At 44.5% G+C, this 23269-nt stretch overlaps 1 protein-coding gene across 2 annotated transcripts in view; it reads left to right on the plus strand.

The window, feature by feature from the left end:
- THSD4 (thrombospondin type 1 domain containing 4) overlaps positions 1-23269 on the plus strand; it is a gene marked incomplete at its 5' end in the record, with an annotated part of 540083 nt that overhangs the window by 503347 nt on the left and 13467 nt on the right. For both annotated transcript variants that reach the window (XM_082861410.1, XM_082861411.1), the window contains 5 exons: positions 8004-8179; positions 10593-10689; positions 15254-15529; positions 21944-22073; positions 23029-23233. In XM_082861410.1, the coding sequence (XP_082717536.1) occupies positions 8004-8179; positions 10593-10689; positions 15254-15529; positions 21944-22073; positions 23029-23233 (884 nt within the window). The remainder of the gene's footprint in view (positions 1-8003; positions 8180-10592; positions 10690-15253; positions 15530-21943; positions 22074-23028; positions 23234-23269) is intronic.

A 23269-nucleotide genomic window follows, 5' to 3' on the forward strand; every position in this document is an offset into this window, starting at 1 on the left:
TTATCATTTAAATACTTTACTATATGTGAGTTATATCCTATTTTTTTAATTTAATACAGCTATAAATTGGGCTGCCAATGCAATTAACTCAAGTGAAATGACTGAATCGGACCAAATCCACATGTGTTCAGGAAATGACAACTCTATCAGAACTTAATCATCTGCCTGACAACTACTGCTTTTCTGTTGTAATACACATCCAGCGTCAGTAATGGGAAAATGGGGAAAAAAATTGTGCATCCAGGGATTTAACAGTACAGTACGTGGGCTTACTCAGTGTCTTGATATAATTTTTTGTTGAGTTGAATTGGACTGTCTTCTACACACACACCCCAAGGGTTAATCACAATCCAAACCCTTACTGTTTTACGCTTTGTGTGTAAAGTCACGCGATGATAGGTGTCCTCTGGGATTGCTTACTGGTAACTTGAAATCCATGGAAAAGTCAGTTCTGGGAATCCTAAATGCTCGAAGACAGGGTGGGAGAGTGCTATGGAGAGAGCTTCAGGGATAGGGTGGAAGGAACATAGGTGTCAACCCCCAGACTGGACCTTTTGCTCCCCTCCTCTCAGTGTGGGCCCTTTTGCCCAGGCAAAGCCAGTATATGAGAAGGGAAACCATTTCTCCCTCGACTGAGAATCCTTCTCTTTTGATCAGGACTCAAAAATAAGAGAGGAGGGCAGGAGGTGTGTAGAGCTTCTCCAACTTTAAATGTACCACAACCACCTGGAGGGCTTGCTAAACCTGAATTCTGGACTTCACCCATGCTTCTGATTCAGCCGGCCTGAACCTACATTATCTACCAGCTTCCAGGAGATGCTGGTCCAAGGACCACACTTTGAGGATTACTGGTGTAATTGCATGAATATGGAATTAGAGCATCAACGTCCAAGTCCTAAATGCTACCGAACAGTCTGTGACCTTGAGCAAACAACTTAATCTCTCTGAACGTATTTCCTCATCTGTATGATAAAGATAATACGTGTCCTGCTTGCCCTATAGGATTGGCATTCATATTATGAGTTCATCTGTGTTTTGAAAACCATAATCACTAGACCAGATGTTCTCCACTTTCATGTGCCGTGGACTCCCTTGGCAGTCTATGGATACCTTCTCAGAATAATGTTTTTAAATCCATAAAATAAGATACAGAAAAATCCAAAGGAAACCAGTTATACCTAATTATCAAAACACTTTAGAAAACCAATTTTTACTATACATAGTAACATGCTCCTTTAACATTAAAATAGGCGATCTCATGGAGGGTCTAATAACTATTGTAATTCTAAAATAGTGATGAGTTATTTAACAATATTTCATAATATCTGTAACATCCATAATGTCTTGTGAATAGACAAGTGATTTCTATTGGTGACAAAGCCACAGCACTGCTAATACTGTTATGGTTTGTTGCTTACATTTATAATAGAAGGAATGCTAAATTTCTCTTGGAAGCTGGTGAAAATAAAGATGTAATTGACAGACCCCTCCATGGTGGTAGTATGAAGTGAATAGTTGTGTTCCATTTTCAGGGTATCTAGATTAGCTAAAATATTCTGAGACTCACTTGGGATCATGCCCATATGTGGGCTTCTGTGGAAGCTCATAGACCAGACCGAAAATGGCAGGACTCCAAACCTTCAGCTACGTCACGGCAGTGGCCAGTCACGTCTGACCCCTTCACCCTTAAGTTTGTTGCACTGCTTCCCTAACAGCTTCTAAGAATGGGTGAAACATTAAGAAGCTTGGAATTTTGTTAATAGGAGGAACTTAAGCTTCGTTTCCAAGGGAAGAAACAGACATCTAGATCACAGTGATCTGTTTGCTGTAAGGAAACCACCTTCTTTATTTGATTTTGGAAGCCAGTGATTGGGTCATCAACAGTGGGCATTAAGATGGTGGGATAAGGCTTCCCTGGTGGTGCAGTGGTTAAGAATCTGCCTGCCAGTGGAGGGGACACGGGTTCGAGCCCTAGTCTGGGAAGATCCCACATGCCGCGGAGCAACTAAGCCCATGCATCACAACTACTGAAGCCCGCACGCCTAGAGCCCGTGCTCCTCAACAAGAGAAGCCACCACAATGAGAAGCCCGCGCACCACAAGGAAGAGTAGGCCCCGCTCACTGCAACTACAGAAAGCCCCCCACATGCAGCAACAAAGACCCAATGCAGCCAAAAATAAATAAATAAAATAAAATAAGATGGTGGGATAAGGTATATGAGAAGCAGGGCTAGGACATATTAGCAATTCCTATACAAACCTTGGAGAAAGGCATTATTGGTGCAGATAGTTTAGGCCAAATATATATGCTCAGCGTTGTCAACTAAAACTGGAATAAAACCCAAATGTCTAACAAGAATAGAGATTTCCTCTTATTGACATAGTTGTGAAGTTGCCTTTCGAATAGGCTTTGCCAAAGCTAGACCTTTAGTGAACACACTCATTAGCAAGAACCATGAGTCACCTGCACCTTTTTGTGGGCTAGCTCTGGACACCATTAATAGCTCTGGAACTGTTTACAGGCACAGAAATTGTAGATGCAGCTGTTTTCAATATGCAAGGCCAGGCCAGATGGGGGCTAGTTTTGGAGCTATTTCAGAAGCTAACCTGTGGGCATATGGAATCAGGACCATGTTTACTAAAAATCTGATGTGGCTTTTTTTTTTTTTTTAATGCTTTGCTATTGTATGATTAAAGATTCATCTAAACCTTTAGAGGGAATGTACAGGTAACAGTAGTGGATGGTAAAAAGATTCAGGATCCCAATGTTTCATTTCCTGGGGGGCCTTTGATGCTCTCTCCCATACAGCACTTCAAATGTTCTTTAATGGACTTTTTGGTTTCCAGATAATAACCTCTTCTACAATACTGCCATTAAAAGCAATAAAATCTTAGCCAGAACCTACCTTAATTCTGAGCTCTTGATGCTCTGAATGGTCTTTTAAGGAGAAGCTGTAAAAAAAAAAAGGGAAAATCTTTATATCCCTTAGTAGTATTTCTGTAGTACCTTGTCCTTTATATTAATTAAAAATTTTAAGCTTTAAAGAAAGTAATATACGCATATGGTAAAAAAAAATTTAAATGGTAGTAAAAAGATATAAAATGGGAAATAAATGTCTCCCTTCTAATCTCCCATCCCAACCTAAACCCCGGTTCCTGTCCCCAAATGTTAACAGTTTTAGAACCATCTTTCCCTGAAATGTTTTCTGTGTGTGTCTACATGTTTTATGTATATGTTTTTATTTAAAAGCATATCACAGGGACGTCCCTGGCGGTCCAGTGGTTAAGACTCTACGCTTCCACTGCAGGGGGCGCGGGTTCGACCCCTAATCAGGGAACTAGGATCCCACATGCCCACTGTGCGGCCAAAATGAAAAAGTATTCAAGTAAGAAAAACAAATTTTTTTTTTAAATGTATCACAGAGTTCTTTTCATACCCACGTACACAGACCTGCCTCATCATTTTTAGGGCCACGTGATATTCCATTGCATGATTATCCAGGGTGACAATTTACATAAGCAATCCTCTACTAATGGATATTTAGGTTGGCCTTAGTTTTTCTCAAGTTAAAACAGTCTGCAGAGAATATCCTTATTAAAAACACTTTTGTATACTTAGAAGGATAGCCCTCAAGTAGTTTCCTAGAAGTACAATGCTCACGTCAAGAGGATGGGCATTTAAACATCCTCTTGACCTGAGAACAGATTGTAACCAAACTGCCTTCCAAGGTTGAATCGGTTTACATTCCCACCAGCAATGTCATGGGTGCTTGCTTGTTTGCACACATGTCGATTCTGGCAGCCTTAAATTTTTTAAACATTTGCTGATCTGGTGGGTCAAGAATATTACATTGTGGTTCTGACTTGCATTTCTTAAATTATAAGTAAGGTAGAGCATCTTTTCATTTGCTTGTGGAATTTGTATTTGGTTTTCTGTGCATTGCCTACTTATCATTCTTTGCCTGTGTTTCTTTTGAGCTGTTGCCTTTTTCTACTAGATATTTTTGCATTCCGTAAGTATTAAGTTCCTACTACATGGTGAGCAGTATGCTGGGCACTAGAGCTCACCATTGTTGGTGAGGAAACACCACTGTCTTTGCCCTTTGGGAGCTTACAGTACTGGGACACAAACATTAACCAAGTCATGCTCTGAATGGGTGTATGTACAGACTGAGTTAAGTGCCCTGAAGGAAAGGCTCTTGCATCTCTTAGAGCATGTGAGAAGAGAGAGACCTGGACTGAGGGTAGGAGAAGATTACCTGAAGTAGCTGACATCTAAAGAACAAATTGGATTTGTGGTTAGGGAAAGCATTTCTGGAAGAAGGAACAGCATTTTGGAGGGAATGTGATGTATCAGATGAGCTAAAAGGCGGCCAGGGATCAGAGCACAGAGAGTAGAATAACAGTGACACAAGATGAGGCTGGACTACATCACCTGGGCCCTGACCCCATTGATGATTGAGGGGTTCTTCTCCTAGAGAAATAGAAAGTATTGAAGGATTTTGAGCCACAGTTGGTTATCAAATCTGCATTCTGAAAAGATCACTCTGGCTGAAAAGAAGGTAAACAGGAAGACCAGTCAGAAGGTTTTTGAGTTAGTCCATATGAAATCTGATGGTACCTTGGCCCTGGATTATGACAGTGGACATGAAGAGAAGTAGATGAGGGCTTCCCTGGTGGTGCAGTGGTTGAGAGTCCGCCTGCCGATGCAGGGGACATGGGTTCGTGTCCCAGTCCGGGAAGATCCCACATGCTGCGGAGCGGCTAGGCCCGTGAGCCATGGCCGCTGAGCCTGCGCATCCAGAGCCTGTGCTCCGCAACGGGAGAGGCCACAACAGTGAGAGGCCCGCGTACCGCAAAAAAAAAAAAAAAAAAAAAAAAAGAAGTAGATGAGTTCAAGAAATATGGAGAAGGTCAAATAAAATGTGATGATGGATGGCATATAAGGGATAAGGAAGGGAGGAAGTGTCCAGGATGATTCCTAGGTTCCTAATTAGATGGATGGTGGTACCATTTACTGAAATAAGAACCACCATATGATCCAGCAGTTCTACTCCTGGGTATACATCAAAAAAAAACTAAAACCTTAATTCAAAAAGATGAATGGACATAGCAGCACTATTAACAATAGCCAAGATATGGAAGCAAACCAAGTGCCCGTCAACAGATGAATGGATAAAGAAGATGTGAGATATATATATATATATATAATATATTCCATTACATATATATATATATAATATTACTCAGCCATAAAAAGAATGAAATTCTTCTATTTGCAGCAACATGAATGGAGTTAGAGAATATTATGCTAAGTGTAATACGTAGGACAGAGAAAAACACTATATGATGTCAGTTATATGTGGAGTCTAAAAAAATAATATAAATGAATGTATATGCAAAACAGAAATGGACTCACAGACATAGAAAACAAACTAGAGGTTACCAAAGGGGAGAGGAAAGAGAGTATAATATGTAAAAATACTAAATCATTATGCCGTAAACCTGAAATTAATATAATATTGTAAATAAACTATACTTCAGTTAAAAAAAGAAATACTGGAAGAGGTCAAGGATGAATTCAGGCTTCCACAACACATCTGAGTGAAGCTGTCAAATAGCTAATTAGATATAAAAGTCTGGGACCAGGGAGTTCCCTCGTGGTCCAGTGGTTAGGACTCCGCACTCTCACTGCTGAGGGCCTGGGTTCAATCCCTGGTCAGGGAACTAAAATCCCATAAGCCTGGGACCAGAGGAAAAGTCTGGATTGGAGACATAAATATGGAAGTCACTGGAATATAGTAATTAAAGCCATGGGCAAAGATGCAATCACCCATGAAAGGAGTACAGCACCCAAATCAGCTCTACTCTGAAGCCTTAAGGAACACTAACGTTTAATGGCCGAGTAGAGAAAGATGAGACAAAAAAAGAAAGAACAGCTGAGCAGCCCGAGAGCAGGAGGAAAACCAGTTGAGCGAGGTGTCCCAGAAACCAGTGAAAGAAGGTTTCAAATAGAATGGAGCAGCCAGTAGTGCCAAATGCCGCTGAGACATCTAATAAGAGGAAGGCTGGAAAATGCCCATTGGAATGGGCAACATGGAGGTCCTGGTGACGTTCATTTGAATTGTTACAGTGAAATAATGGGGGCAGGAGTCAGACTGGAGATGATTGAGAAATGAATGGGAAGTGAAAACACAGAGACACCATATGGACCACTCTCAAGAAGTGTGGTTTTGAGAGAAAACAGCCCCAAACCTATTCATCCTCAGTCTCTACTCTTGACCCTTCCTTGCCACTCAGTAAGCTGAAGTGATTTTCTAATTTGGTATTTGATGTTCCACAGCTGTGGTCTCCCAGGAGCCATGGCAACAAGCCAGCCAGGGGATAGAGTCTGCAGGGGAGGCCGCCTCAACCCTGGGGGCTCTTCCACCTCTCAGAGCAGCTTCTGACTCTGCAGGCCTGGGAAGGCCCATTGTAGAAAACGCTGCTGAAACTGGCTTTAAGAAACAAAGAGTCCTTATATTTTAGAGACGCCTACTGAAAACTGTAAGGATAAATAGTGTCTGGGATTTGCAAAGTGAAGAAAGCTAAGCCAGGAGTTGATAATTATTGAAGCTGGGTGATGGGATGGGTACGTGGAGGTTTATTATACCGTTCTCACTACTTTCGTTTATGTGTAAATTTTTTGCAAAATACATTGTAAAAAAACAAACATTTAGTAACTATGTAAATTGAAAGTACACAGAGCCAGTGACTGTCACAGGCCCACTGTTGACCGTGCCACTTAAAATGGGATCTCCTTTAAATCCAATTTGCCATTCGCTTGTGGGTTTCAAGGTACCAAATGTCTAAGGGAGTCAAGTCTGCTCTCAGATGCTGCCCTTTCTTCTCTCAATAACTCTAACACCTTGTTCCTTGCCCCTCTTCTCCGTTCTTCTCCAATAACAGTGGACTCCCTCCTGAGTCCACTGTTATTGGACTCCAAATAGCAGTTCTGTCACTTGTCTTCATGAACTTGAACAACTTCCTTCTCAGACTTGAACCATGTTCTGAAAGATGAGGATGCACATCCGCTTAGCAATGTTGTGAAGATGAATTCTGACAGTGTATGTGGGAGTAGGTACATAGCTACACCCTCAAAAGTCCACAGAAGTCAGATAATACAAATGAATGAAGATGACCAAGTAGGAGAAAGTCCTGTGACCCTTTTAGCCTGTCTTTAGCTTTGGCACTTTTAGTAGACATACCAGTAGGAAGAATTTTAAGAAATTTTCTATTCTATAAGGAAAATATTAATTCAGCATGATCATAAACGGAATAAATAATCTATATTCATAAATAAATGGGTAATAAACTGAGACTTAGCCTCAGTGTTGGGGATCACTAGGGAGCGGTGGGGAGTAGGGCAAGCCAGAGCACGCAGGCCCCATCTAACAGAGGCAGTCCTCCTCAGCTCCATGACTCTGCCATGAGAGAATGTGGAGCCAAGGTTAACATGTCTTCTTGTTTTACAAGAGAAGCTAGAACTCTAAAATTTTTATGTGAAATCTCCCAATTCTTAAATTTGGTTTCAATTATTTACAAAAAAAGAACACTACAATGGCTAAACTAATTCCATTTGTGGGCCAAAAGCAGCTCATGAGCTGCCAGTGTGCAACCTCTCACCTAGATAATGGGATAGAACACAGTTTCCCTTCCCCGCCCCCTTATCTTCCACCTCTTTCTCCTTTCTCTCAGTTTCCACATTCTTCTCTCCTAACCACTCCCACCCTTCCTTTCTAGACTAAGTCCAAGTGGTAGAAGGGATTGAAGTGGGTTGAAGAAGTGATGAAGCCCGAAGGGCTGTGATCTAGATGCCTCATCCTGTTCCAGGGCCTAGGCCAGTGCCCTGCACATAGTCGATCATAATGACAAACCTGATGAATGAATAAGCCAGCAAGTAGGGGGCAGTCAGTTTCTTGTGCACACCTGGGCTTACCTGAGGACTCTCATTTTTCTCAACAGCCTTGCGAAGTCGTTCTGGCCGCTCCATCATCAACGGGAACTGGGCAATTGACCGGCCTGGGAAATATGAAGGAGGAGGGACCATGTTCACATACAAGCGACCAAATGAGATTTCGAGCACTGCCGGAGAGTCCTTTTTGGCCGAAGGTCCCACTAATGAGATCTTGGATGTCTATGTGAGTTTGAACTCTTGGCCTGGATTTTGTATCTTCTTGCTTCTCACGACCACACTTAGAACAAATAAACAACAAATATTGCCCTTGCTCAGTAAGACCGTTTGAGCGGCGCCTTTTGGGGTGCCCTTACATGCTTGGCATTCCTCTCTGCCCCTCACCTCCGAATGTACCTAGCTCATAGAAACCTTAAACTCTCCCAGATGCTTATTACCCTCAGCGTTTATTGAACCAGTAAAACCAATTTTACTTGTTGAACCAAATCAGAGGCAAAACATACCCTTTATTTCATGAGCATTGGCTCTCCTCCAGGCACTTTCCTCCTATGCTAATTTGGCGTGTTTTCTTTTTACGGCAAAAGAAAGCAAGACGAGACCACTCACAGTTCCCAGCCCTCTTCAAATTCTATTAAAGCAAGTGAAGAAACAAGAACTCCAGAGTACTCCAGATGACACAATAAAGCTTGGAGTAACAATATAGAGATTTACCAGTCGTTCCCTGCTTCGCAGAAGACAGAACTTTGATTTCTTTGACAAGAAACTAAAGTATTAAGTTGCCCCGGAGTTAAAAATGGTCCTTATTTTTTAAAAGAAACCACTAGAATCCAATCTTCTTAAAAAGATCAGGAAATAAAAGGGGACCGGAAATAAAAGCTCAAAATCACGTTTTGATAAAAAAGAATGCGCTCACCCATAGATATATATTCTCTCACCATCTCCAAAGCCATGCTGGTCTACTTGATATTTGCCGAGTTCGAATTTTATAAATATTACTTGTCTAACTATACAGTTACATGTTCATTCCCTTTGGGCCTAGTGGCTCATGGACTAGAAACTACAAAGGAAGTCTTGTTATAGCTTATTCTGAATATTTTTTTATAGACTGTCCAGCTGGTGTTGGTCTCCGGGTAAGTTTCGAATGGCATTAGGGGTAAAAACTCAGGTTGTTAAAGGCCCACTATGGGTGGTCTGGGTTGTGGTGGCCAGTAATAATTGCATAAATGGGACAAGGTTTGCACTGGCAGAATGTTCACACAGAAGAGGCACAGTAGAGGGGGGAAGGCTTTCCGGCCCCAGAATGACTGTTGGATTGTGTGAAGAGAAGTGAGGGGACTAGGAGTAGACAGCAAGGACCTGTGGTCACACCACCGTGTCCCTCGGGGGTTCTCTGCTCCCCACCATGGTTCCTGGATGTAGGGGGCCCAGGGGTTCTCATGTCCGCCTTCTGCTGGGTGATTTCTAGACAGGAGGCCACGTTTCACACGTAGGGAAGGGGTAAGTAAAGGCTGATGGTGTAACTGGGTGGAATAGACACCCTCATGGACCAAACAGGACCCACCCATGCAGGAGTGCCTCAGAGAATGCCTGTAGCTAACAGGACCTCAGAGATCAACTGGATTCTCACCTCCTGCTTCTCCAGATGAAGAAATCGAAAACCATGAGATTGAGGGACTTGCTCTAGGTGACCCAGCGGGTAAAGAGGAGACCCCCTTCGTAAAGCAGTAGAGACAGAAATATCACAGCGTGACCTGTCTCCTTGCCTGGCTCGTATTTTCACTGCAGATTTGCATTCCGCGGCTCCATTTAACCCACCACCCTGCTTCCCTCCAGGAAAGCCATGAGCACAAAGGATTTTGTGCTCCAAAGCCAATAGGGAGGGATTTATTCTGCTGAGCCATGCTGGTTTGTTTCGTGTACTTGTCCCGGACAATGTTTCATTGCTGACTTCCACAGCCCTATGCAGCTTTTGTCATGGGTCCCTGAGAGAGAATAGGACCCAAGGAGACTTATTGCCCTTATACCTGTTTTCCTCACCTTATCTCTCTGTGGTTCTGGAACTTTCCATGGATGAGAGGGGATGGGACCCAGAGAGTCAATGAGGGAGAGGGTTGGGTCAGACCCTTCCTGAGTCAGCCTCCCGGGCCAGGTAGAGGACTTGGGAGGAACCTGGGGGATCTCGGGGCGACGCTGCCAGAGGTCTGGCCCTTCCTTACATGACCCTGTCTCGCCACCTAGTGTTCAAACGGGTTCTCTGTAGTGAAAACTTAAGTGTCTATTTTGGATATTTTGGGGGCCATGAGGAAAATCTAAGCAATGGTAGAGGATGGTTGGGAGCCGACAGAAAGATTCCCTACCATTGCTCCCATCTTCCTGTTTAAAATTTATAAAATCTTGACTTTCAACCTAGTTTTCTTCTTATTCTCTCAAAGACTACGTTCTTCATTCTTCAAAAGCAGATAGCAAAAAGCCATCTGGAAATAGCTTTCGTTTAGTGTGTCACCAGTCCGCTAATATTATTGGATGTAAATCAGTCCACTCATTTATAGTTAGTGCCACTTACACCATTGAGCCCAAAGCCAGCAGGAAGGGGATATGCATGTGTGCCAGTGCAGTGACATTGACCTTTGTGTCGTCAGATGATACACCAGCAGCCTAACCCAGGAGTCCACTACGAGTACGTAATCATGGGGAACAATGCCATCAGCCCACAGGTGCTGCCTCACAGGAGACCAGGTAAAATTTCTGGTTTTGCTGCCAGTCACTCCGGATCCTTTCCTTTTAACGCCCTTTCTCTCTTCTTCTTGTGTATCTGCCCTCTGTCTCTCGGTCAACACAGAGAAAACCCATGGACACATATTTCAGAGTCAATGGGCCTTGATATCAGAGGATGCCTCACCATTTGCCTGAGCCCTCACTGATAAGAGTGTTTCATTCACTTGGTTCAAAAATGAAGTGAACATTCTCAGTCTGTCTTTGCAGTTCAACATTTTGAAATGTCTTTTATATTAGTTTCCTATCACTGCTCTAACAAATGACTTTAAACTCAGGAGCATAAAGCAATACAAATTTACTGTCTTATAGTTCCGGAGGTCAGAAGTGCAAAATGGGTTTTGCTGGGCGGGAATCACGGTGTTGGCAGGCTGTGCTCCCTGTGCAGGCTCTGGGAAAGAATCAGTTTCCTTACCTTTTTCAGCAGAGGTCACCTGCGTTTCTTGGTTCATGGCCCCTTCCTCCGTCTTCAAAGTCAGCTGAATAGCACCTTCAAATCTCTCTCTGCCTCTGACCCTCTTCTTCTGTCATCTCTCCTTCTCCTGCCTCTTTCTTATAAGGACCCTTCCGATTACTTTGAGCTCAGCCAGATAATTCAGGATAATCTCTCCATCTCAAAATCCAGGATAACTTAATCACATCTGCAAAATCCCTTTTGCAGTATAAAATAACACATCCCAGGTTCCAGATATTAGGACACAGGCATCTTCAGAGGGCCATTATTCTGTCCACCACATGCCTTTTCTCTTGGTCCCCTTCTGCTTCTGCTAACACAGCTTTCACCTGTAAGAAAAGAATAATGAATTCACACCTAACAATCCACCTCTTCCCTGTGGGCTCTGCTGACAGAACCAGCAGCTTTGCTTGCCTCTGCTGGGTATAGCACAACCCCAGGCTGATATTTCTTTACCGAATGGTGACGGAGCCCACCACCCAAATGGAGACTGTCTTTTCCATCTTTCAGACAGAAGGGTCTGCAGAAATATTAATACTAATCGCTCATAATCACTCACGCGCAGAGTCCTCGCTATGTGCCAGACACTGCTGGGCCCTTCACATAGACTAACTCATCAAATTCTCACAACTGTGCTCAGAGGGAGGTACTGTTATTAGCCCCATTTTAAGAGTAAGGAAATGGAAGCTTAGAGAGATTGAGTTACTTGCCCAGGTCCCACAATGACCTCAGGTCAGCCTGGGTCACTAGCCTCTGTGCTTATTACCCTGCCTACAGGTGACCTGGTCCAATACCTGTCCTAGGAAGTGAGGGGACAGATGTGAGACCTGGCCGTACATCCTTCTCTGGGCTGCCGATTGAATAACCAGGTTATGTGATTGTTGCAGGTCGGGGAGGAGCCACCTGGCACGTGGGGTGCATGTGTTGTCCAAACTCCAAGTCAGCACACTCAGCCTGAAAGAATTTTTAAGCCATTTCCAGGAGCAATATACAGTCTGAGAAACCAAGTTCAGATGGGGAAAGATTGAGATTACTGATGCTGATTTATAAGGACAGTTGGACAGACTATTTGAAATCATGTAGGATGATGACGAGTCTCAGCTAATGGGTAGCGTGTGGTTCTGGGATCAGCTGCCGGGGACAGGGCAGGCCAGGAGGGGTCAGCTGTAAAGAGTTGGTGAGGAGAGGCAATCTGGACCAGGCTTCATCCACCGTATCAGTGGAGTCAGGAGGCCAGAGCTTGAATTCAATTCTGCCACTTTCTTGCTGTGCACCCTCAGGCAAGTCAGTAACTTCTCTGAACACATTCACAGTCTACAAAATAGAGAGGGAAAAAATACACTCAAAGGTTTTATGTGGGAGGGGGAAGGTATTGGATAAATTAGGTGTCCATCCTAGCACAATGCCCAGTACCTATAAGGTACATAAAAGATTTTAAAATGTTTTATCTGATAACATCTTGGACAGTTTCCTTTATATCAGTATGCTGGTCTTGATTCTATTCGTTTCATTTGCATATAATATTTTAAACCATGAAGTATTATAAGTAGCCAACTAAATAAGAAAGTGCTGCTGAAAGAGTAGAGAAAGCTCTAAGGTTTAACTGCATTTTATAGTAACCTTAGAATTTGCCTCCTTATTTTATATTAAACTAATGAATGTTTGAACACTATTCAATCAAAACGGAAATATGTAAAGTAAAACGCAACTGCTCCACGACTGCCAAAACTTAGAAGCATCCAAGATGTCTTTCAGTAGGTAAATTTGGATAAAGGAACTGTGGTATATCCAGGCAATGGAATATTATCCAGTGTTAAAAAGAAATGAGCTATCAAGCCATGAAAGGACACGTAGGAATCTTAACTGCATATTACTAAGTGAAAGAAGCCAGTCTGAAAAGTCCATATTGTATGATTCCAAGTATGTATGTACGGTATTCTGGAAAAGACAAAACTATGGAGACATTAAACAGATCGGTGGTTACCAGGGATTAGAGGGGAGGGAGGGATGAATAGGCAGAGCACAGAGGATTTTAGGGCAGTGAAACTATTCTGTGTGATACTACAGTGGTCGATAGATGTCACACATTTGTCAAAACCCACAGAATGTACAACACCAAGAGTGAACCCTAGTGTAAACTATGGACATTGGATGATAAGGATGTGTCAGTGTAGGCTCATCAGTTATAACAAACGTACCACTCTGGTGTGGGATGTTGATGGTGGAGGCTGTGCATGTGTGGGGCAGGAGAGAGATGGGATCTTTCTAGACTTGCCACTTGATTTTGCTGCGAACCTAAACTGTTCTAATTAATATATGTATTTTGTATTATATATATATGTCTATTTTTTTAAAAAGCAGTATTCCCAACCTCAGCCCTCTCCCAGCTTCCCAGAGGGAATCTCTCTTTACAATTTGGTGGGACCCTACCCAGCCCTTTCCGTACGTATACAAACATGTCTGTGGCCAGTTTCAATATTTGTCTACAATCTAAGTGTGCCAGGAACATCACATGCCAGTCTTTTCCATAAGCCAACATAAATCTAACCTCAATTTGAAACTTCTCTGAAACTGGTAGAATAACTCAATCTCAGTCAATCTGGGGGCTCCCACACACACCCCAGATAGAGGAAAGATACCTGTCTGGCAGGTCTGTGGTGCTCAGGAAACCCAAGACCTCAAACACCTGCCACTCCTCACTTTGGAGATCTCTCTCTCTCTGTCTCTCTGTCTCTGAGAAAGCGCTCTCTCCACTCTTCCCTCCTCCTTTCCCTGGGCTGGCCCCTCTGGGACCTGTTATCCTTACTGGGAGCTCAGGCTTTCCCTGTGGGAAGGAAGAGCTGTTAACTTCTGCACCTTTCACTTTCACTCCTGCAAAAATCTCAGACAAGAAAATCTAAGAACTTGGCCACTTGGACTAGGAGAGGAGGAGGAACAGAGATAAAGAACAAAACACAAATTAATCTCTCAAGGGCTTCCCTGGTGGTCCAGTGGTTAAAACTCTGCTCTTCTGGGCTTCCCTGGTGGCGCAGTAGTTGGGAGTCCGCCTGCTAATGCAGGGGACACAGGTTTGTGCCCTGGTCCGGGAAGATCCCACATGCCACGGAGCGGCTGGGCCCGTGAGCCATGGCCGCTGAGCCTGCGCGTCCGGAGCTTCTAATGCAGGGAGCATGGGTTTGATCCCCAGTCAGGGGACTATGATCCCACATGCTGCACAATGTGGCCAAAAAAAAAAAAAATTAGTCTCTCAAAAAGTGTCCAGCCACATCTGTGCATGTGTATACAAACTGAATTGCTGCTGTGCTTTCTTCTTTCACTAAACAACCTATGGGTCATATCTCCATGTCACAACATGTATTTGCTTCATTCTTTTAAAAAATAGCATAATATTTCATTCTTGGTTGTAGTATAATTTATTTGAGCCACTACCACTGGTAGACATTTAAGTTCACTTTACTGTTTTGCTGTTTCAAGTTAGTAACCATACTTAAACATAACCGCTTTATATAAAAGAATGAGAATATTTGTATGACAATTGTCCTGGAAACTGAATCCCTAGGTCAAAAGGTATGTGCATTTAAAATTTAGAGAGATATTGCCAAGTTGCCCTCCAAACCTTTGCGTGTATTTGCAGGCTCACCCAGTGTGCAAAAGTGTGTTTTCCTGCACCTTCAGCGAGGGGTGTAGGGATTTAAGGGTTTCCAAAGTTTCTCATCTTTATCGTTAGGTAAATAGAGTTGCTGTTGTTCGTTGCTTTCTCGTGTAGTTCTTTAATTAGGAAGGAAGCTGAGCGTTGTTGTGTGACTTTTGACTGTGTGTATTTCTTCTCATGTGAAAAGAAATTGCCTCTCCCTGTCCCTTGCCCACTTTCCCTACTGTGATGTTCATCTTTTTCTTATTCATTTTTAATAATGTTTTTAATATTAGGGAAATTAACATCTGCCTCTTTTAAATATATGTGCTCTGAATTAGAAATGATCTCATGCTACCTAATTTCTAATGTTGGAGCCATTGCCTCTTTACAACTCACCGTCCAAACCCATCTTCTGTGGTGTGTGCACTTGCCTCTCCTAGGGGAGCCCTTCAACGGCCAGCTGGTACCAGAAGGGGGGAACCAGCAGGAGGGAGAAGGGAAAGAGGGGGACGAAGAGAAGGCAGACGTGCACGGCGGGGCACCTGAAATATTCACCTCGGAATCAGCACAGACCTTCCCGGTCAGGCATCCTGATAGATTCTCTCCCCACCGGCCGGACAATGTGGTACCACCAGCACCACAGACCCCACGGCGGAGCCGGGATCACAACTGGAAACAGCTGGGGACAACGGAGTGCTCGACAACCTGCGGGAAAGGTGAGCTCATGTGCGGGCTAGGAGGGTCTCTGCAGATCCCCGAGCAGGAGCGGGGAACATGCAGGTAGGCCCCCAGGCACGTGGCAAAGCTTCCCCTCCTTGAGCCTGACTGTGAGATTGCTGGTTAGTGTGAGGCTGTGTTGGGGGTTCCCAAAGACCACCCTCAGGCTCGGTGATCCACCCGAAGGACTTAGAAAACTCAGAAAACCTGCCGTGCTCATGGTTACAAGTTGTAACAGTGAAAGGCTACAGATTGGCATCAGCAAAGGGAGAAGCACGTGTGACAAAGTCCAGGACACACCAGGCGCCAGCCTCCAGGTATCCCCTCCCAGTAGAGTGGCACAGGGATGCACTTGGTTCTCTCAACAATATTGTATATAAGCCACGTATTGCCAACCAGAGAAGCTCACTCCAGCTTTGGTGTCCAGGGGATTTATTGGGGTTCAATCACATAGGCCTGTAGCTCCCACATTAGCTACTCAGCCTTTAGCACCCCAGAGGTCAAACTAATACAACATGGCCTAAGGCCTCAGGCATGCAAAGACAGGCATTCACAGAAATCACATTGTTGTCATAAACTAGCTTGTCAAACTGACAGCGCGCAACCCAAGATCTCTGGCATAGAAAAACTCTTATCAGCAGAATATCCCAAGGGCTCTGAGGTTGTCTCCAGCCCTGGTCAAGGACCAGTCCTGAATACAGGTCTCTCTTTGGAATATGCAGGGTCTGAGCAACCCAGGCCTGCTGAGTTAACCCTTTCCCGCACAGTGTGTTCATTAATAATCAGAGAATACACTCACCTAGTTCAAGATTTACAAGCTGACGTACGAGTCAAGGTTGTGGAACACTTACACAAATGCCATTCAAAAGTCATTCTCAGGGCTTCCCTGGTGGCGCCGTGGTTGAGAGTCCGCCTGCCGATGCAGGGGACACGGGTTCGTGCCCCGGTCCGGGAGGATCCCACATGCCGCGGAGCGGCTGGGCCCGTGAGCCATGGCGGCTGAGCCTGCGCATTCGGAGCCTGTGCTCCACAATGGGAGGGGCTGCAACAGTGAGAGGCCCGCGTACCGCAAAAAAAAAAAAAAAAAAAGTCATTCTCAGATCTAAGGATTTCAGAAAAAAAGAATGCTTTGGGAGCTTGAAGTGTTAGTTAGCTAGCTTTCACACTCCACAACTCCATTCTTCCTCCTCAGTAAATTCTTAATCCTGTATTTGTCCCATTATCTTAAGACCAATCAACTCAGAACACCTGCAGCAAGGCTGTAGCCTAACAAAGTCAGTTTATGCAGCAAAGGGGACCACACACCAGTGGGAGCATAGGGCATCTCTCCAACGGCAAGAAAAGATCCAGTAATAGGATTTAGGGGGAAAGGTGGAGTCTAGGTGAAATTTAAATAAAGCAGGGTTGTGGACTTCCCTGGTGGCGCAGTGGTTAAGAATCCACCTGCCAATGCAAGGGATATGGGTTCGAGCCCTGGTCTGGGAATATCCCACACGCCACGGAGAAACTAAGCCCGAGCGCCACAACTACTGAGCCTGCACTCTAGAGCCCGCGAGCCACAACTACAGAGCCCTCGTGCCACAACTACTGAAGCCCACCCGCCTAGAGCCCGTGCTCCACAACAAGAGAAGCCACCGCAGTGGGAAGCCTGCACACCACAACGAAGAGCAGCCCCTGCTCACCGCAACTAGAGAAAGCCCGCGTGCAGCAACGAAGACCCAACGCAGCCAAAAATAAAATAAATAAATTTATAAAAATAAATAAATAAAGCAGCAGAGTTGTGATAGGCTTGAAGCAAAGCCTGGCTGTGTGTAAAAGGGTCAGTATCAGTCTGGACTGTGATGTGGACTCATGGTCCTGTGTCATTGAACACTCAAAGGCAAGATAGATGTGGGATGTGGTGTCCAGAAACCCCTGACCTGATGTTCTGCACCTGGGTTGGAAATTGATGCTGCTTTTCTGTTCCAGGTGCCTTAGATCCTCATTGCAAGGATATGTATAACTGTGCAGTCATGATTTCCTTCATATACATGGTGATAGCCTCCTGCTTGTAGTAAAGTGCTATTTGTGACTGTAAAACACCTGTTCTTCGAGGGCAGGTTACCATAGAAACAGAGGCTGTATCCCTGCGGAGTTTCTGCAACTGGGAAACATACCTCCAGCGTATTGGTTTGGGGAATTTTTTTCCTTTTCTTCAAGAGACTTGCGTCTGAGAGTACAAAACTTGGAAACGATGGCATAATCAACACATGGAAAAATCTTTCACAACCACCTTTAACGCTTTTATCTTTTTCATAAGAGCGCTGACTTAGTGGCTTTTGAGAATCGAATTTAAGTCTTTGGTTCCTCTTGGGGTCTGGAGCCCTTCCTGCCTGGAATCTTTGCTGGTTCCATGATGGCTTCATAACTGGAGTGCTGATTTATGGAGGTTTTGTTGTGCTTATACTTAATACTTGCGCAGAGAATGTGAACTGGAGAGTCATTGTGCCAACTTCTCTTATAAGCCTTATGAGGGAAAGTTAAATGCCTGTTAAGTGTGTCTTAAAAGAGGCAGAAAGCTAGAGATAATTATGCATTAAGGTCAAAATCAGTTTAGTGAGGATCTGTCCATGACGCCATAGAGGTAAGCAGTGTGAAATGAAATGTACTTGACATAGGAGCCCAGGATCAAAAGGTTTTTTTTTTTTTTGCGGTACGTGGGCCTCTCACTGCTGTGGCCTCTCCCGTTGCAGAGCACAGGCTCCGGACGTGCAGGCCCAGTGGCCATGGCTCACGGGCCCAGCCACTCCGTGGCATGTGGGATCTTCCCGGACCGGGGCACGAACCCGTGTCCCCTGCATCAGCAGGCGGACTCTCAACCACTGCGCCACCAGGGAAGCCCCCAAAAAATATTTTGATAGTGCTGAAATAGTCTACCATTTAGGTAGTGGTGTGATGCCTGCTAACTGAAAGAGATACACTCAGAACTAAGTGAGATCAGGTGAAAACAGATACACTCAGAACTAGGTGAAAACTAGGGGAAAGGATAAAGATTGTTGTCATGTGGTTTGATATCAAGGGTGGCATGTGTAGAAGAGTTTCCTCCATTTCATGTCTTTAAAGACAGCCTGGCCCAGCTTTTCCAGTAGGATGAGATGTAGGCCTGTCTGGAGACCATAAGCCATTGCATTGTGGACACAGTGGGACAAGGACAAGAGCATGTGCCATTTGCCACGCACCCTGCGTGCTGCTCACCCAGCCTTGTGTTCACTGGACTCATCCAGGTGGTCATTCAACAGTCTGTATCTGTTCTGTACCAGGCATGGTGGAGGGACCCCTTTGCTCCCTCTAAGGTTGGCTCCCAGCCAGCGATGGCCTCAGAGATGTCAGGGCAGGGAGGCAGTGTGGATGCACAAGACATTTAGCTCATCTCATGGCTGTCAGTGGTAGTGACAAGTGTGCCGTGACCAAGAAATTCTGAGCCTGCCAGGGCTGTCCATCTCTTTTCTGCACAACCCAAGTCCACTTGCCTCGTGATCTCATCATTTTCCCCACACAAACCCTCTCCCAAACTCTCCTCCAGCCCTTCCTGGCAACACTCACCAGACCACACATTTCTGTGCCTCGCAGATTAAAATTCCAGCATCATGATAGCATGATCACGGGGGGAGCCCTGTCACTGGTGTACAAGAGAGGCCCATACTCTGTCCAGTCACTGCCCGGACCTCTGTTTATCTGGTCAAGCTCCTGGCTTGGCCCAGTTGATCCCTTATGTTCCAAGACTAGAGTTATTTAATTTTTTCTTTCTTCTTATTTTGTCCATCTCTCCACAATGCCTCACTGACCTCTACATGGTCCCCTGAATTCACTGACTTACCTCCTTTAATGTCCACTGATTACCTGTGGTACAGTCCCCCCTCCAACGTAACATACTTCTGTTTAGATCAACACGTTGAACGTACAGCCCAACCAAACTGATCCCAGATTGTTCCTGCTACCTGAAGCCCAGCCAGCACCCGACCTGCCCACCCCATTCTTGCTGGGTAGCACTTAGAGGGCTAATTGTGTGGCATGGTTGGACAATGAAGAGGTGGCCAGGTACCATTCTGAGTGATAGTCTCCCTTTCTGCAGAAATATAAACTGACCCAGAGAAAGAAACCTTTTCGGTCATCGGAGTCAAGAACTATAGATCTAGTGTTTTCCCACCATCGGAGACAGAAAGAGTACCTCTGAGTTTGTGTCCTTGTCTAAACGCTGGAACTGGACCAGGGGGAAGGCAGGCAGTGGCCAAAGTGCACACAGCCCCAAACAGGACCCATCTTTCCAAGGCACAGAGCATTCCTAGGGTAACTTGTATCCTTTCAGCTAAAGATACTCAATTCCCCCCTCATTAGTGCCAAGCAGTTGGGGTAGTTACTTTTGCCTTCCAATCCACAAACGTGTAAGTAGAAAAGTTAAACCCACATGGTCTGATGAGAAAGGGATGGGCTGAATAATAAAATTTTTACTTAAGCCCTTATTAACTGCATCCCAATGAGTATCCTGGAAGCTGTGAACTGAATCTTATTCATCTTTGTAACTCAGCACAATGTCCTTAATGTTTATTGAATTTCATTAAAAATCTCTTCTTAATGGAAGCAGATATGTTACCGGACAAAATTTAATTCCACAAAAGTTTATGCTTCCTATTAATTTTATAGCCAGTACTGCTTTTTTTTTAACATCTTTATTGGAGTATAATTGTTTTACAATGGTGTGTTAGTTTCTGCTGTATAACAAAGTGACTCAGCTATACATATACATACATCCCCATATCTCCTCCCTCTTGCGTCTCCCTCCCACCCTCCCTATCCCACCCCTCTAGGTGGTCACAAAGCACCGAGCTGATCTCCCTGTGCTATGCGTAGTACTGCTTTTTACTCAGCTAATAATTATGCTTAATTGGAACATTATTTTAAAATAATGGTCTCAAGTTAGAGCTGCATTGTAAATGTTTACACCCATAGTAGTTTAAACAAACGATTGTTTCTGATTCAAAACTGTCTTACAAACTGTCATGTTTTTTATAAGAACTACCTTCTGGCTCAGTGTGTCCCACAAATCAGCTTAAAGAAGCATTGGAACACTTCGTGGCTGCTGAAATATTTAGAGACACATTCAAAGTTATCCCTCTAGTTACAATTAAAATTATAGCAAGTTGAAGTTGAGAAACTCTAAATGCCTGGCCAATTAGCAACAGAACTGAGACAAAGCTGTAGGCTAAATGCCCGTGTTCTACCCAGCAGGACTCAGCTACTGACCTAGACTGGGGCCAGGGGTGGGTGGAGTGGGTGCACAGTCATTTATGAAAAAGCATCTTACTCTCCAGACGCTCAGGTTGCGCCTTCCCCCAGTTACGGTTCTTTGTAAACACCCAGTAGTAATACTTCAGTGCTGCCACCAGGGGGTAGCAGAGAGAGAGAGAGGCAGGCCGAATTGAATCAATTTTGGTTTTGTTTTTTCCAGTTGAGAGCTAGAAATTTCACTGAACAAACTTTGACTTTTTCTCCAAAATAGATTATGCCTTATTAAGTATGAAACATGAGGCTGTGCATTTAAAACATACAAAAAAAACTTAGGCAGTCAGTATTTTTTTTTTAGCAAAGTAACAAAAACAAATGTTAGACCGCTGATAAATATTCACTCAACAAACTTTTATGGAGCACTTCCTCCCCTGCTGTACTGGGGTTACAGGGTTGAGCAAGCACCAGTCCTGTCCCCTAGAAACTCACCATCTCATAGGAGGCAGACATATACTCAAATAACCAAAATTCCACTGGGTCAGTCCTTTACTGGGGGAATGTGTAAAATGACTTACAAAGGCAAAGCCAGCTGCTTTTCTAGCCTCTCTTGAATCTTCTTACTTCTCTGCCCCAACCTGACTGTTGCTTCAACATACCTGGCTCTTGTAGGCCGGTTTGCCATGCACTTTTGTTCCAGTTCCGCGGCCTGGACAGAGCCCCCCTCCAAGACACACGTGTGCACAGCTACCCAAAACCAACCCTCTCTCTGCAAAACCCTCTCTCTTTCATGTCTGCGGAAAACCTTCAAGAAGTTATTATTTGTGTTCATTTTATAATCATTCCCCTGCCTATCGATCTTTCTTGTTGTCTTGAACTCTTAGGGGAATTGTTTTTATCTGCCTCTGAACATGTTCAAACCATGTCCACAAATAGATTATAAGGCCTTTGAGGGCAGGAACTATTCCTGCTCTTCTTTGCCCCGGACGGTGCCTAGGAGAGCCCTTGTGCAGGAGCTGCGTGTAAACTCAGGAACGGAGGAGTGTGTGTGCGTGAATCGTTCTGTCGCTGAGGCTTTTCTTCATCAGCATCCGGATCTCTGCACATCTGCATTCATAGCCCAGCATTAGAGTGTGTTCTCCTTGTCCCTGCAGGATCGCAGTACCCTATTTTTCGCTGTGTGAACAGAAACACTCACGAAGAGGTTCCTGAGAGCTACTGTGACTCGAGCATGAAGCCGACCCCGGAGGAGGAACCCTGCAACATCTTCCCTTGCCCAGCCTTGTAAGAGGGCCTCTGCCTGTTTTCAGCTCACTTCTAGTTGCTTGTGCATGGGACCCTAGTAGTAGATGTAATCTAATTTTTAAATCAGCCTACATCTGATTTAGAAACAGGAGACTTAGTCTGTGCATAAAATGCAATCTGTTTAGCAAGTGCACCTGGCTTTCAGGATTCACTCAGGAGCTCACAGCCTTTAACTGCTCAGCACACTCCCAGGAAGCCTTTGGTGAACTGGAGAAATTAGGTGTTAGCTGGCAAGGAAAACAAAGAGGGGAGCAAGGAGTTGCAATCCAGTGCAGTCAGTGCTCAGGCGAGCTGTGTACAGAGAGAGACTAATGTAAGTCACAAATACATCTGCTTGGGGAGTGTCTCAGGAGAGGTCTTGGTTCAGTTATTGAATAATAAATAGGACACTTTTAGAAGAACAAGGAGGGAAAGCCCTAAAAGGGGTCAAAACATAATTCTCAAACTAATAAGAACATAATTCTCATCCGAAGACACAGTGCCCATGTGCCGATGTCTTATTTAAGGAAATGACAAAGCAGGATAACAGAGGAGAATATGTGAAACTGATATGTAAATAGTTCATGAAAAATAACAAAGGTTGGAAGAAGATTTCTAAGTTAGTTCCAAAGTGGGTTAATGTTCTGCAGGGGAATAAAACTCATCTTTGGAGTTATTTTTCTGACTAGATAAAAATCTTTTGTACCTTCTTGGTTTTCTATAATTTTACGGAATCTGGGCCCTAATCACTGGTAAAGAGAATATGGAACAGAGCCACATTCTTTATGGAGTCAGACAGCCTTAGGCAGACTGCCAGGCACTGCTCTGGGCTGGGGATCACCCATAACAATTCTGACGCTTCTTTGTAAGTTGGCTTGGCCAACTTCTGTGTAAGATGCTCTCTTCCTGTTGACTGAAGTGACCGGTCCCTCTCGATCTCTCGTTCCTGAGCTAGCTGGGACATCGGGGAGTGGTCTGAGTGCAGCAAAACCTGTGGCCTGGGCATGCAGCACCGCCAGGTTCTGTGTCGCCAGGTGTATGCCAACCGCAGCCTGACGGTGCAGCCCTACCGCTGCCAGCACCTGGAGAAGCCCGAGACCACCAGCACCTGCCAGCTCAAGATCTGCAGCGAGTGGCAGATCCGGACGGACTGGACCTCGGTACGCAGCAGGCCAGCCTGCTCTGGAGCTCCCCCT

This window comes from Leucopleurus acutus (genome assembly GCF_964270905.1).
Source record: "Leucopleurus acutus genome assembly, chromosome: 1".
NCBI lineage: Eukaryota > Metazoa > Chordata > Mammalia > Artiodactyla > Delphinidae > Leucopleurus > Leucopleurus acutus.